At 41.2% G+C, this 16,797-nt stretch overlaps 1 protein-coding gene across 3 annotated transcripts in view; it reads left to right on the top strand.

Moving 5' to 3' along the window:
• NR2C2 (nuclear receptor subfamily 2 group C member 2) overlaps positions 1–16,797 on the top strand; it is an 82,635-nt gene that overhangs the window by 18,760 nt on the left and 47,078 nt on the right. Inside the window, exon 1 of one of the 3 annotated variants that reach the window (XM_036870210.1) lies at positions 12,332–12,473. The exons of the other annotated variants lie outside the window; for them this stretch is intronic. Within the exon in view, the coding sequence (XP_036726105.1) occupies positions 12,390–12,473 (84 nt within the window). The 5' untranslated portion in view covers positions 12,332–12,389. Of the gene's footprint in view, positions 1–12,331; positions 12,474–16,797 lie in introns of those variants that run through there. 3 annotated transcript variants of the gene reach the window in all.

Here is a 16,797-nt window from a genome sequence, read left to right as displayed (position 1 = left end):
GTTTGAGATGGATGGTGTTAATTCTACTTTAAATGTTTGGTAGAATTCACTAGGGCTGGTCCAGGGCTTTTTGAGGGGTGGGGAGGCTTCATTACTGATTCAATCTTCTTACTAGTTATAGGTCTACTCAGATTTTCTATTTCTTCATGATTCAGTCTTGGTAGGTTGTATGTTTCTAGGAATTTGTCCTTTTCATCTCGGTTATCCAGTTTGTTGGTGTACAGTTGTTCATAGTACTCTCTTAAAGTCCTCTTTATTTCTGCAAAATCAGTAATAAGTTTCTGCTTTCATTTCTGGTATTAGACATTTTTTGACTTAGTATATAAATAAACTTTAGTTTTCATTCAGTGCCTCACACACCTACATCTTCCCTTCATTCTCCCAATAAAAGTGTATCCTCTTTGCATAAATTAATGTTCTGCTACCTAACTATGACATTATCACATATACTTCCTAGTATCTCCAATATAGTTGTAGAACCCTCTGAATACTATTCTTCATACAAATACATCAGAGGAATTTTCAGTTTCCTTTATTTTCCTGTGAAAACATTCCTCCTAAAGTCCTCTGACCTCCTGCTCCAGTCCCTGGTGATTGCTTTTTAAGCCTGCTGCACAGCTGTCATCCTTTATTTGTCTTTTGTTTGGGATTCTTTCCTTGAATTCATGGGGTTTTTTTGGTTTTTTTTTAAAGGTTTATTGATTTGATTGATTGATTGATTGCTATGTTGGGTCTTCGTTTCTGTGCTAGGGCTTTCTCTAGTTGCGGCAAGCGGGGGCCACTCTTCATCGCAGTGCGCGGGCCTCTCACCATCGTGGCCTCTCTTGTTGCGGAGCACAGGCTCCAGACGCGCAGGCTCAGTAGTTGTGGCTCACGGGCTTAGTTGCTCCGCGGCATGTGGGATCTTCCCGGTCCAGGGCTCGAACCCGCATCCCCTGCATTAGCAGGCAGACTCTCAACCACTGCGCCACCAGGGAAGCCCCTTGAATTCATGTTTTTTTCCCTTTTTAAAAAAAATGTAAATAACATGCGCCAAACACTTCCTAAGAAAGAGTGCATCAGAGATGAATTGTTTTTAGATCTCGCATATCTAAACATGTCTTTATTTACACCCACATGCTTGAGTGATAGTTTGGGGATAGAAATCTAAGTTGAAAATAATAATTTTACCTCAGAATTTCAAGGCATCATTTTATTGCCTTCCAGCTTTGAGAAGGCCATTTACATTCTTGATTCTCTTAGGTGTCTCTCTTCCTCTTTCTCTCCTGCCTTTTCTGTCCCCTACCTCCATTGTTAAAATCTTTTCTTCATCCCTGTTGTTCTGAAATTTCATAGTAATGCCTCTTAGTGTAGTTTTTCTTTTATACGTTATACTGGGCACTCAGAGGGTCCTTTCAATGTAGAAACTCACAACCTCCTGTTCTACGAAATTGTTTTACAGTAGTTCTCTGATAATATCTTCCCTCAGTATTTTTCCAGTCTCTTTCCAGAACTCCTAATTAATTGGATACTGGAGCTCTTGAACTAATCATTTCTTCATTTTTTCTCTTCTGTTTCTAGCTCTTTCTGCTGCTTCTACTTTCAGGGAGATTTCCAACTTAGATCTGTCTTCAGGTCTTACCAGTTGCTTGAGCGTATTATTTAACCTTGCTGTGCCAGTGTCCCCAACTATCAAATGGGGTTAATGATTATACTTATTGTAGAGGATTATTGTGAGAATTCAGTTAGTGTGTCTAAAGCATGTCACATAGTAACAGTGTGGCAAATAGTCACTGCCCAGCTCCTGCTGCTGCTGTTGTTTCTTCAACATTGTTTTCTTCTTTGCTATCTTATTTTTCATTTTAGGAACTTTTTTCTGTTTTTCTTTTATAGCAACTTTTTCTTTTATTTTCCTTTCTCAATTGAAATTTTATTGGTTGTTTTGAGCATCAGTACACAGACATTTCAGTTTGTATACAATTTGTAACATATGTACCAAACATCTAAAAAAAAACATGTAGTTGTCTTTCCTAAAGTTATTCCAGCTTAAAATTTGGCAGCAAATTTTTCTGTAAGAGGATATCAAGTACCAGTATCTTCAAGTGTTGATAAACTGTTACATTGTAAGTCCCACTAATTCACAATTTTTAATACCATATACATACTCCAATTTTCAGTCTTTCACAGCACATTAACAAAGTTACTAGGAAAATGGACTAGCATGATGAAAGATGTTACAGAGAGCAGGCAGTTCTAACAGGCAGGGCCAAGATCAAGGGGTGGTTTTCTTTAGGAAACAATTTTACTGAAAACAACATGAGAACAGAAGTAATTTTAAATGTTCAAGGCGTATTAAATGCACAACTAGGACTCCAAGTTGTCATTTAGTATGAGTTATATAATAGGAAATGAAAAGTACCCCCATCCATGGCATGTTAAGCTGAACATCCAAGACAGTCAAAGCCTCCTGCACTCAATACCCCACTATTTTCTGGTTGTATCGAAAAATAAGCAACAGCAAATGATTCACCTCTCAAAAAAAAAGAAAATTTAGTCTTGAAAAATTGGATGTGGTGCGATTTCCTCCTTCTTAGAAATGTTTCTAGATACACTTTAAAAAAACCTTGTGTTTACGAAATAGTTGATAACGGTATTCCTCCACCTTGTACAAGAAGTGAGACAGGGACCACTGATAAGACTTGGTGTGTGATATTCATCAGACTTGGCTTCTTTCTCTCCTGCTTCATCAGAGGCTGGACTCTCCCCCTTTCAGTTCTCTGTTTTCTGCAAGTAAACCTTCTTTAGTTTCTTGGTTCTTGAGCCACTTCGGCCTGTTTTCCCTTTGCTCCCCTGTTCTTGTTTCCCTTTTTGGCTTTGTTTCCACTTTTGCAGGAGCAGGTTTCGCTGATAACCTTGCCCATCTCTTGGGTACCTCCATCCCCGCCCCTTGGGGAGAGCTGCCCTTCCTTTGGGTGGAGCCTGGGCCGCTCCAGATCCCCGAGGAACTGGGCCCCCTGTGCTGTCCCTTTCTGCCCTCTTCCGCCCAGGCCTTGCAACCCGACGTGGAGTGGTGGGAGAACCAGATCAAACCGTGTGGCAACTTTTTGTTGTCTCATGTATGCAGTAGTTTGTCCTCTTTTTGTGAGGGTGATAATTGCAGTTTTTTTGCTGTTTTTAGTTTTCTTTTGCTGCTTCCATAGGTGCTGTTTTATCCAAGTTCCTTTTTGTTTCTTTTAGTTCCTTTATTTCATAAGGAAGCTTTTCTCAAGTGGCTAATGATCCTTATTGTTGGTTCACATTTTAAAATGAAGCACTTAAAACTGAAAACAAAAACAAACAAATGTTTTTTTGTACAAGAGTAAGGCTTGTCAACTTTTGGTTTGATTTTACTTTGTGGTGATTAGATAGGCACCCACACATTTTGTTTGGAGGGTGCCCCAGGTGTCACTATCCATAGGTTTCTTTTCTGGGGCCATTCAGTTTTTGGAGGCAAGAATTCTTCGGGGGTGGGGGTGATTTATGCCTTCTCTCCAGCATTTTTATTGTTATTGATTTTAAAGTTATGGCACAAAGTGAGGGTTTGAGATTCAATATTTAATCTACTCTTTGCAAAGTGAAGAAGGGTGGCTCCCTCCTCGCTGGGAAGATGTTTTGATGTCTCTGGTCTGGGGCCTGGTACGCTGCACTTTCCCTGCAGGGGAATGAGGAAGTGGTGGTCATGTGATGAGTCACATGGCTGCACCACAGGTATTCAGCCAGCCCCTGGTTTTCAGCCTATTTCTAAACCCAGCTTTCTGTGGAACTGAGGGATCTAGTACTGAGCCCTTCCAGGGTTCTGGGGCGGGAATTAGCTTGTTTCTCATTAGTATTCCCCTCTGTAGTCATTTGGAGTTCAGCTTTGTTCATTCTGCTGAGTCAATTTCCACTCCACCAGCTACTTTCCCTGTTCCTAGAGTTTGTTAGTATTTGTGATCCACTGTCATCTCCTTGACTATTCTTTTTGTCCTTGTGGATCTGTACATTTTCTTAATCCTTTACTCATGCTTAAATGTGATTTGTTAAAGGAATAGAGATAATAAATGCATGTATTTGCTATATTTAACTGGAAGTAAGGGAAAGTATTACTAGTAAAGCGAATTAAAGTTGTTCACTGATAGACTTCAAGGTACTTCATAAGTATGCATTTATCCATTCAACGAGTATTTAAGGAGGACTTACTGTGTGCGGTGTGCTGGGCATTGTTCTAGTGTTTAAGATACTCTGCTCTCATGAAGCTTCTATCCTATTGGGAAACAACCAATGTCTAAACAAACGAAACATGTCAAGAGAGCAATAAGTGCTATAAAGAAAAGTGAAGAGATAGAAAGTGATAAGAGTACTATCTAAGCACATTCAGGGAAGACTTTTCTTAGAAGGTGACATAAATTTTTTTAAAAAATTATCATTTTTTAAAATTTATTTGTTTTTGGCTGTGTCGGCTCTTATTTGTGGCACGTGGGATCTTCGTTGAGGCATGCAGGGTATTTTGTTGAGGCACACGGGCTTCTCTCTAGTTGTGGCATGCAGGTTTTCTCTTCTCTAGTTGTGGCGCGCAGGCTCCAGGGCGTGTGGGCTCTGTAGTTGTGGTGCACAGGTTCCAGAGTGCATGCGCTCTGTAGTTTGCAGCACACAGGCTCTCTAGTTGAGGTGCACGAGCTCAGTAGTTGTGGCACGTGGGTTTAGTTGCCCCGTGGCATGTGGAATCTTAGTTCCCTGACCAGGGATCGAACCCATGTCCCCTGCATTGTAAGGCGGATTCTTTACCACTGGACCACCAGGGAAGTCCCAGAAGGTGACATTTAAATGAAGACCTGAATGAAGTAAGAGAGTGATTCAGATATGAGTATCAGGGCGTGGGGTAACATTCCAGGTAGGGGAGAGGGGAGCGTGCTTGGCACAGTAGAGGAACCATGAAGACACCTGTGTGGCAGAAGTGCAGGGGGCGAGGGAGAACATGGTGGGAGATGAGGTCAGGGGGGTAGGTAGTGCCAGGTCTTCTTGGATTATATAGGCTATGGTCAGGAATTTGTATTTTATTCTATGTACGTTGGGGAGCCATTGGAGAGTTTGAGCAGGAGATTGGCCTGTCTTTGAGGATTGAACTAGGAGCCTGCTGATTGTGCACACTGCTGCACTCAGACCCTGACCTGACAGACCATACTCTCTTCATTGAAGGTGGGCAGTTTGAGGTAGTCCCTGGTTTTAAACCATTGCTACCCATAGTCCCTGCTGTGGAATTTACCTGCGTGGCCACGTCCATAGCACATTACCCGTGGTCTCCTTGGTCTACAGCTGATTCAGCCAACCTGTATCCCTGATGGACTGATTGAGCTGATAAGATTCCTACTCTTAAGAATTGGAAAACAAGCATTTTTGTTTTTATGCGAAATATGCGTTTCTGGAAAACCTTGTGTTCTACACACTAAAAATAACAGAGCTGGGCTTCCCTGGTGGCGCAGTGGTTAAGAATCTGCCTGCCAATGCAGGGGACATGGGTTCAAGCCCTGGTCTGGGAAGATCCCACATGCCACGGAGCAACTAAGCCCGTGCTCCACGACTACTGAGCCTGTGCTTTAGAGTCCACGAGCCACAACTACTGAGCCCACACGCTTAGAGCCCGTGCTCCACAACAAGAGAAGCCACTGCAATGAGAAGCCCGCGCACCGCAATGAAGAGTAGCCCCTGCTCGTCGCAACTAGAGAAAGCCTGCGCACAGCAGCAAAGACACAGCACAGCCAAAAATAAAAATAAATAAAATAAATAAATAAAAAAAAAAATAACAGAGCTTATGGAAAAATAGCGTTCAGGGTGGCCTAGAGCACTAACAAAAGTAATAATAATCCTAATAAAAATGCTAGTATAATTTAAAAAACGTGTTAAATTCCTAAAAATCAAATATTAGAGTATAGGATTTTGTCTTAAAAACAAGGTGAAAGTAGCTTTATGGAAGAGGATATAAGGAAGGGTTAAAGATGGTGAATTACTGAATAAATGCATAAAGGTTAGGGAGAACCATGCAATGAGCTTTTCCAAGACACAGAACACATGGCCAGATTGAGACAAGAGGATGAACCTGGTGTGAATAGGCATCGTGCGTGACACTGAATTCCCGTTAGCTTAGATGCCGACGTGCTTTGCATTCTGTGGCTCTACACTGTGATACAAAGCATTAAGGAATTGGGAGCAGTCACTTGTAAATCAGTGTGATTTCAAGTGTTATACTGCCATCATTTCTCTGCTTACAATTTTGTAGAATCAAAATCACATTACAGAAATAACCTTGCAACAGAACATACTTTGCTAACAATGATACCTGTTGAACCCTTACTGTATGCCAGGTACTGCACATAAGCTCTGTATCATCTTGCTTAATCTTAACATAATGCCTGTGAAATGGTGCTCTCACACTTTTCATAGTTAAGGAAGCTAAGGCACAGGAGAGGGTTAAATAATGTGTCTACTGGCATATGGTCAGTAAAAGGTGACATTAGACCCTGGAGTTAAAAGATCATGCAGTGTCAGGGCTTGAGATGATGCCATGTGTAAGCCCAAGTTGTTGCAGGACGTAGAAGCAGAGAAAGGTGGTCCTCAGAGAGAGGCCGGAGAGTGACTCTCAGACTCTCAGAAAAAAGCAAAAGGGAGTGAGCAGGTGGCCTGAGAAAGAGATAGAGAAGCTGCCTCACAGCTCTCCCCTTCCCAAATAGCACAGTCATACATCCTGAGACTGGGTTCTGTGAGTGTCCTTCCAACAAATTTCCCCTTTCATTTGAGTAAGTTTGAGTGTCATTTGTAACCAATCACTGACAAAAGCACCCAAACCCTCCCAATTCTATTTGATATGTATCTGGCATGTCACATTTTGGGGATATAAACTTCAGTTTTCAGTAAGTAGATTAATTTGATTAACTTTAATTAAGTGATCTCTTGGGGTTCAAGCCCATGGCTCTCAGATACGCACATGGATTGGTTTTGGGTGGGGAAGGTGCTGTGGAGAGGGGGAAAGTCAGGAACAGAGGGAGAGGGCTTGAATTAGCTCCAGTGTTCTGTCTTAGTTTCTCTTTGAGGGGTCAGGTGGAATCTATTCTGAAGTAACAGTGTGTGGCCGTGTCCTGAATTTTATGGAGCCATTTCCTTTTGTCTGTGACTTTACCACCTATGTATATATTGCTACATTCTTTTTCTTTTTTAATTAATTTTATTTATTTTTGGCTGCATTGGGTCTTTGTTGCTGCATGCGGGCTTTTCTCTAGTTGCCGCGAGCGGGGGCTACTCTTCGTTGTGTTGCTTGGGCTTCTCATTGCGGTGGCTTCTCTTGTTATGGAGCACAGGCTCTAGGCGTGTGGGCTTCAGTAGTTGCAACATGTGGTCTCAGTAGTTGCAGTGCACGGGCTCTAGGCGTGCAGGCTCAGTAGTTGTGGCTCGCGGGCTGTAGAGCGCAGGCTCAGTAGTTGTGAAGCATGGGCTTAGTTGCTCCGCGGCATGTGGGATCTTCCCGGACCAGGGCTCAAACCTTGTCCCCTGCATTGGCAGGCGGATTCTTAACCACTGCGCCACCAGGGAAGCCCAACATTTCTTTATTACATGAATAAACATGTTCTTTTTTGGTCTTTTTTTTCACATGCGTGTCATCCAGTTATAATCATCCTGTGCATACAACTTTGTATCTTTTGTTTTCACAGAATGTTAATTTCACAGGCTAAATGTCATCATCCTTTCCACGGGTTACTACATAGCCTGCGTGACCATCATTTTTCATAGCTACATAATTTTGTATCAAGGGAGCATAGCATAATTTACTAATCCATCTCCTAGTTTAGGACATTTAAGTTGCTTCTGACCTTTCTTTATTATAAATTAACACTGATAAATATATCCATGCTTTACCAGTCAAGGAATCTACTAGCAAATAACATCAGAAACCAACTGTTGCTGATTTAAAGAGAAATGAGATTCTTAAAAAACATTGACTTAAAATATATGTGAGGATGGATGGATGGATGGATAGATAACTTACTTGACAGAGTTACCAGGAGAGCTGGAAGACTAGCTTTGCATCTAGGAACTGCACCCAGATCTCACTGAAAAGCTGGTCTGAAGCTGTGGCTGCACACCACACCGCCAAGGCCAGACATGGGGCTCCTGCTGTTAGTGCAAAGTCTCCGCATCTGATCGACCCCCTGCCCTCCTCCAAGGGAGGCCAGACCTGCAAGTATCTGGCATTTTCTGCCTCTACAGTTGGAGATGGGCTCTGCCTTATCTGAACCCCTGAGAGAGGAAATTCCATATTCCCTAGAAAAATAATTTAGGATTACACACTGATAAAGCCATTTCTGTATTTAGGATAGTTTGTGTAAGGTGGTTTCCTGGAAGTAGAATTACCAGGCCAGAGGGCATGAACAAATTTTTTTGATGAGAGGACCTCAACAGTTGGGCCTTGGAGCTTTTTGCTTCCTTGGATTAATCTTTCCTTTAACATGTCATTTACTGGCTGTACTTAGTGAATAGAGTGTTACGTTTCTTAGAACTTTAGTTGTTGAGATGGAAGGACTTTTAGTCACTGCTTTAAAAAAGGATAATCATCTTTTTTACTCTTGATTAATTTTTCCCCTTTCGGTTGGGGTGCCTAGGTTTGTGCTAGAATCTGAAAAATGGATGGCATATTCTTTTTTTAAAATTTATTTATTTATGGCTGTGTTGGGTCTTCGTTTCTGCGCTAGGGCTTTCTCCAGTTGCGGCAAGCGGGGGCCACTCTTCATCGCGGTGCGCAGGCCTCTCACCGTCGTGGCCTCTCCCGTTGCGGAGCACAGGCTCCAGACGCGCAGGCTCAGTAGCTGTGGCTCACGGGCCTAGTGGCTCCGCGGCATGTGGGATCCTCCCAGACCAGGGCCTGAACTCGTGTCCCCCGCATTGGCAGGCAGATTCTCAACCACTGCGCCACCAGGGAAGCCCCTGGATGGCATATTCTTTTAACTTAGATTGTTTTAAGTTTCCACTCCACATACAAACTTGTGGAGTGGAAATTCATTATTTATGGCAGTGTGAACTTACTGTTTTTTAATTTCCTTCCTCTTTCAATCCCCTCCTCCCATCCTACATAAAAGTAAATATCCATATATTTCTTCCTACTCTTCCCCCAGGCTTTCATTTGTTTTGTTTGGTTTAGGGTGATTGACCAGCATTCACTCCATGTCAAACAGGAGGCAAGTGCTCTTATCTCCCAGCCCCACCTCTCTGTGACCTCCCCCCGGGAGCTCCCTTTCCTCTGTGGCCTTGGGGAAAGGGGGAGGCTTAGATTTGAAGCCATTCCACAGTCTCTCATTTGCCCTGACTACACGTGCTCATCTTCTGACCAGAATAGGAGGCTTTGGAGGCTAGAGTTCTGACCTGTATTCACATGCCTGTTACGTGTTGGGTGGATGTAGTAAAATGTTTGTTAAACGAGCCCAGTGCTGTTATTCTTATGGGTGTTTTTATATGTAATGCAGATGGTTATGATGTTGCCTTCCCTTTCAGTGAAGGAGGAACTTGCAAAGACCCCATGTCTTTAAAAATATTGACTTAATGTACTGTGAAATTGAAAATGCTATATGCAGAATGTGGTATTTCTGAGTTCTCCAAATCTTCCCTTTACTCCTTATAGTTTTAAAACTGTTTTGAGTTGGTTGTACTCCAAGGTAACATTCTCCTGAGCTCTCAGTTCAGGAAAGGTGGTCTGGGGTGGGGGCCAGCATTTAGTAAAGGCAACAATCTAGGTGAAGGGAGAACTTTGTAAAGCAAAGTTACATTTTCCCTAGAAACAATTAATCATATTATTAGACAAACTGCCTCAGCAGCTGGTGAAACAGCAGGAACATGTCAATTTTGCTTCCTTAGTTACAGGGAGTGATAGTGTACTTGACCTTCAGCAGAGCAGGGTCATAGAGAGGGCATCTTTAAACAGCTCTGTCTGGTTTTGGTGAATGGAATCTGCACTGGCAGTTTGAAAGCACATGCCGATGAGTTCCCCCACCAACCCCTGGCTGTTTTGGTTGGACTCTTTGGCCGGGGAAGTTGCTGAGAAAAAATGTAAATAAAGCTGCAGAGAGCCATTGGCATGGTAAGTAAATGCAGTGTTCTGCAGAAAAATAAGACTAATTTTGAAGCCTTTTCTCATTCTCTCTGTTTCTGGAGGCAAGTCTCCTTGTAATGCAGTATATTTCATAGGCAGTTGTTTTTATAGCAGGTGGTAAAAAGCAGTGGATTTAGATGCCTAATACGTATTTGAAGGAAATCAATTTAGCGTCTATTGCTATGCTTAGCACCTAGCAAATTATTTCTTCATGGGAGCTTGTATTTGAGTGTGCTGGGTAGACCCAAGTGGAGCAAGAGCTGTTTGTTTGTGGTTGTTGTTGTTGTTTTCAGTAGGTTAACCTGCCTCTGAACAGAGTATGTGAACCTGTTCTTAAATACCTCTTTGTTTTATATAATTGGGGGTAGTGGTCATTGATTTTGGATCTTTGTTTTTGTGCCAAGAAATTTAGGGCTATAGTTTTATCTTTTTAAACATACTATCAACTTGAAAATTTTCAAACTGGTTAATCAATTCTGATTTAAGTGAGGTGGATTTATTAATATTGAGGTTTGATTCTTCCATTGGCTTTAGTATAACGAAGAGCTGCCCTTGCCACTCAACAGGAGTAATTCTTTAGGAACGTGGACACTGGCAGTATAAGGTTCTGGTCCTTTGTATGAGGTGAGCGGCGAGCACTTTCAAGACCAGCAGCCTCCTCTGGCTTCCTCCCTCTGTGGTACAAGTTGCTGCACAAAGAGCAGTTAACTCTTTGCCCATTGACCCTTCACCACACTTATTATTTGGTGGTCCTTTGAAATAAAAATAAAAGGAGGATGTGGTACATTTCAGTTCAGGCTGGAGGTGTCCCCTGCCTGAAGCCCTTTACCCACTTAGGCAGTTGTTTACATTGTTCATTATTTCACTAGGAATGTTAAGGAGAAGTGGAAGTTCCTGATTGAGATCGGTAACATGTTGAGTCTGCAGGATCTGTTATTTTTTTTTCCCCCACAGGGTGTGAACTTTGTTGCCCTATTAATAACCCATGGGAATGTTGCAGCCAAAAATCAGGATCAGAATAAATTATAGATTTAGAAACTTAATTTTTGCTTATTAGCTGAATGCTTTGGGCATTCTGTTCAACCTAGATGTTCATCCTTTACCAAATGACTGCATGTTAACACAGAAATTTTTCCTAAAAATTATTTCCCCAAAAATGCTGCCAAGGCAATGTCATGTTATGGTGAAATAGAGAAGGTTCTCACTCTAGGTTAAAAAGGTATGTACTTTCCCATCAGCCACATATACTCGTGTGTCAGTGGAGGCAATATGCCTTGGTTTATTTATATGATAAACTGCCAAGGCAGGTGTTGTGCTACCTGCAGGATGTTTAACTAGCAGATAGATACAAGAGTGGAGTAAAACAAAATGAGGTCTAGGCAGAGTCCCAGCATTAGGACTGTAAAATAGACTTCTTCTTTATTCTTGAAGTTAAAAAGTACTCATTCTCTAACCAGTCATTGTGGGCCTGATATGTGCCTGGCCTTAGGAGTAAAAGGAACTGTTCCTTCCTGCCCTCTGAGGTAGACTTGAGCAGGTACTATGAGGGCCCTGTGGAGAGTGCTAAGATACAGGCACTCTGGGAGCCCAAAGCAGGACTTGTGCACCAATCCGGGGGGTCACAGACGGCGGACCAGAGGAGCTGGGCTTTCGTGAACTCTTTAGACAGTAAACATTTGTGTGTTGGTAAAGCATGGTTAACTTTAGAAAGGATGTGAAATGGAAGTGCCGATTTTACCCTTTAAGTGTGAGTCAGACAACATGCCCTGGAAGACCTGTATCCAAATGTACTTTCACACCCTGCTTGCTCATGGTTTAATTGAGTCCATTGGACTAGCTGTTTCCGTGTCAAAGTGCAACTGCTCTGGCCAGGTATAATACACACCTGGGTGTTGCTGGGCATTTACACTTCACTGTGAACTAAATGAGCTTGTCCTTCACAGCTGGAGCAGATTGAAGGGGTAGAAAGTAAGCTAAGGCAGAGGGCCAAGACTTACTTCAGGCACTGAAAAGGTAGGCAAGAAAGGATGGAAAGGAGATGCTTCTACCGGTCAGAAATGCATCTAATATTTTTATGTTGTTGACTTTTTATCATTGTGCTAAATGATATTCAAAAGAATGCTTCAGGAAAAAAAGTAGACTTCCTGCTTTGATGTCTGTTCATAATATTAGGCTCGAAGTTCACACAGCTGCAAGAATTTCTGGGAGATCCCATCAAGACGTCACTTTGCCTTCAAGCCAGATCATATCTAAACTGCCCCTGATGCCAGTAGAACACACCTTCTTTCTAAAGGCCACAGGAGTAGGGGATCCCAAGTATTTTCCCATTTACCTGTCACTTCTGGAGGTAAGCATCCTTCCCTTGAATCCCAGGGATATTTAAGACTGTTCACCCAATCTAAATTTATTACTGAGGGACTTCCCTGGTGGTCCAGTGGGTGAGACTCCGCGCTCCCACTGCAGGGGGCCCGGGTTCCGTCCCTGGTTGAGGAACTAGATCCCGCATGCATGCCGCAACTGAGAGTTCACATGCCACAACTAAGAAGTCTGCGTGCCTTGACTAAGACCCGGTGCAGCCTAAATAAATAAATAAATAAATATTTTAAAAATAAATAAATTTATTACTGAGCCCATCGCCAGCATGACCCTTGCCCCCTCTCAGCAAATCTGTGGAGGTCTTTGGGATTCTCATATAAAAGGAATCATAAAATTTGCAAGCGTATTCCTTAACGTGGGGGAACCAGAGTCCAGGGGGTTTAAACCGGAGCTCAGGCAGGGTCTGAAAGCTGGCAAATAGACTTGGCACCCAACCCGCACTTCCTCCCCTGCAGCTGTCCACCCACCGCCGCAGGTGCTGGAAGGCAGGGCCACTTTTGCTTGCTGTGCACACCCAGTGCGCAGCCCCAGGGTGGCACAGGGTCAGTGCTTAACAGGTTCCAGTGAAGCGTGGACAAGGGTCACTTTGGCCTACTGACTTAGAAAGCTTCTCTGAGTCCCTGTGAAATACTTTTTGAATACTATTATTCTTTTAAATAAAGTTTTTATTGTATAACATACATATGTTCACAGTTCATAAGTGTGTAACACAATAAATTATCATAGAGGGAACATTCCCATGTAACCACCACACAGGTTAAGAACAGAATAGAATTTCCTGTCCTCTCCCAATCACTGCCCCCACTCTGCTCCCTAAAAGTGACCTCTGTCTCTTTTTTTTTTTTTAATTTATTTATTTATATTGGCTGCACCGGGTCTTAGTTGCGGCACGTGGGATCTTAGTTGCAGCATGCGTGTGAGACCTAGTTCCCCGACCAGAGATGGAACCCGGGCCCCCTGCATTGGGAGTGCGGAGTCTTACCCACTGGACCACCAGGGAAGTCCCAAAAGTTTTTAATTTTGACAAAGTTCGTTTTATCTTTCGTTTCTTTATTTTGCTTTAAGTGTAATAGCTAAGAACTCATTGCCTAAGGCAAGGTCATGAAGATTAACACCTATGTTTTCTAATTTTTGTGTATAATGTGAGGTATATTTTCTTATAAAAAGAAAATAAGAATTTTCCATTCAAGAAGCATCTCACTAGTACAGTTAATCATGTGTAACAAAGATATTTATACACTGTTTATAACTCAGGCTTTAGAAAAAATTTTCAGAAGTTTGTGATAGTATTAATAGTAACTATGTGCTGAATAGAATTAATACTTAACATATTATTTACTAACCCTCTCATCAATCTCATAAAGTAGTAACAATATGTCTATGTTGAATTTGAGGAAACCAAAGTTTAGAGGGTTTAAGTGACTTTCTCAGGGTGACAGTATGTGTTTCAGAGCCTAGGTCTATCTGATTCCATAGCCTATGGGTACTCAAATATTGTTGATTGCTTTAAAACTTCTAAAAAATAAAGTGAGTCAGAAAGGCAGAATATTATTCTATCAGTTAAGAATTCAAAATATCTGAAATGGGTGGAATTAACTTACAGAGTAATAATAGACTCAACCAGAATTCTAAATGTTCATTACTAAGGAAGGATTTAATGCCTATGCACTGATAAAGTGACTGGCGAGCCTTTTCTTCTGAATTACAAATAAACAGAGCTAAGAAATATATGTACATGGATGCTGGGAGATATATTCTGTAAGATTTGAGCCTCATCACACCCTCTCTATAATGGTTTGTGCCTATTCTGCCTATCTCTTAACCAAGAGAAAACTAATACATACAAAGCATTTTGTAAACTAAAAGTCACTATGAGAATATTGCATTCTGTTGTCCTTTTATGGTGAACTTTTTTTGGTAAAATTAATGCTCATGAAAGAAAAAATTTTTTCAACTACCCCAATAATTAATCATGCTGTGCTATATAAAATTGAGATACAATTCAGTTACCGTAAAATTCACCCTTTTAAAGTGTACAGTTTAGTAGTTTCACAAGGTTGTACAGCCATTACCACTGTCTAATTCTAGAACATTTTCATCATTTCAGAAAGAAACTCCAGGGAATTCCCTGGCTGTCCAGTGGTTAGGACTCCAGGCTTTCACTTTGAGGGCCTGGGTTCGATCCCTGGTCAAGGAACTAAGGTCCCACAAGCCACGCGGTGCGGCCAAAAAAAAAAGAAAGAAACTACATATCTATTAGCAGTTATCTCCCCTTTCCCCCATCCCTTCAATCCCTGGCACCCACTAATCTACCTTCTATCCCTATGGATTGCCTATTCTGGGCATGTTATATAAATGAAATCATACAATATATGGTCTTTTGTGACTGATTTCATCCATGTTGTAGCATGTATCGGTACTTCATTCCTTTTTATTGCCAAATAATATTCCATTGCATAGACATACCACATTTTCTTTATTCATTCATCAGTCTATAGATATTTGATTGTTTTTACTTTGGGGCTATTACAAATAATGCTGATGTGAACATTTCTACACAAGATTTTTGTAGACATATGTTTGTCTTTCTCTTGAGTATATAACTAGGAGTGGAATTGTTGGTTTATATGGCAACGCTGTTTAACCTTTGAGAATTGACCACACTGTTTTCCAAAGGTGCTGTACCATTCTGTATTCCCTCCAGCAGTGTATTAGAGTTCCAGTTTTTCCACATCCTTGCCAACACTTGTTATAGTCTCATCTTTTTGATTGTAGCCATCCTAGTGGGTGTGAAGTGGTATCTCATTGTGGGCTTAAATTGAATTTCCTTAATAACTAATGATGTTGAGCATCTCCTATGCTACTGGTCATTTGTATATCTTCTTGGGAGAAATTTCTATTCAATTCCTTTGCCTCTTCGGTTTTTTTAAAATATTAACTTATAATAGTTCTGTATAGTCTATATGTGCATGTCCATGTATCAGATACTTGATTTGCAAAATTTTTCTCCCATTTTTTAGGGTGTCTTTCCACTTTCTAAATGATGTCCTTTGAAACACAAAACTTTTTAATTTTGATGATGGCCACTTCATCTAATTTTTCTTTTGTTACTTATGCTTTGATATCATATCTAGTAAACCATCACCTAATCCAAGTTCACAAAGAGTTATACCTATATTTTCTTCTAAGAGTTTTATAGTTTTAGTTTACATTTAAATCTTTGATCCATTTTAAGTTAATTTTTTCCCATTTTTTAATTGTAATAAAATACATATAAAATTTACCATTTTAACTTTTTAAGTATACAGGTCAGTGGTATTAAATACACTCATAATGTTGTGCAACTTTAACCACTATCCATCTCCATAACTTTTTTTTTTTATTAATAGTAATCTTTTATTTATTTATTTATTTTTATATTTATTTTTGGCTGTGTTGGGTCTTCATTTCTGTGCGAGGGCTTTCTCTAGTTGCGGCAAGCGGGGGCCACTCTTCATCGCAGTGCGCGGGCCTCTTCACTGTCGCGGCCTCTCTTGTTGCAGAGCACAGGCTCCAGACGCGCAGGCTCAGTAGTTGTGGCTCACGGGCCTAGTTGCTCCGTAGCGTGTAGGATCTTCCCAGACCAGGGCTCGAACCTGTGTCCCCTGCGTTAGCAGGCAGCTTCCCAACCACTGCGCCACCAGGGAAGCCCAGATCTCCATAGCTTTTCATCTTGTAAAACTGAAACTCTATACCCGTTAAACACTAATTCCCATTGCCCGCTTTTCCTAGTACCTAGGAATCACCACTCTACTTTCTATCTCTATGAATTTGACTACTTTCAATACTTCATATAAGTGAAATTATACAATAGTCGTCTTTTTGTGACTGGCTTATTTCACTTAGCATAATGTTCTCAAAGTTCATCTGTGTTGTAGCATGTGCCAGAATTTCCTCATTTTAAAAAGCTGGATAATATTCCATTGAATGCATATACCACATTTTGCTTATCCATTAATCTGTACATGGACACTTGGGTTGCTTCCACCCCTTGAGTATTATGAACAATGCCGCTGTAAATGTGTGTACAAATCTCTCTTTGAGGCACTGCTTTCAACTCTTTTGTGTATATCCCCAGAAGTGGAATTGCTGGATCATATGGTAATTCTAGTTTAATTTTTTAAGGAACCACAATCCTGTTTTTCATAGCATCTGTGCCATTTTATATTCCCACCAGCAGTGCACAAGGGTTCCAATTTCTCTGCATCCTCACCAACGCTTGTTATTTTCTGGGGTGTGTTTTTTTGGTTTTGTTT

Source organism: Balaenoptera musculus, chromosome 11 (assembly GCF_009873245.2).
Source record: "Balaenoptera musculus isolate JJ_BM4_2016_0621 chromosome 11, mBalMus1.pri.v3, whole genome shotgun sequence".
In the NCBI taxonomy this organism is placed as follows: domain Eukaryota; kingdom Metazoa; phylum Chordata; class Mammalia; order Artiodactyla; family Balaenopteridae; genus Balaenoptera; species Balaenoptera musculus.
Note: the sequence above shows the minus strand (reverse complement) of the source record. Positions and strands in the feature narration are given on the sequence as shown.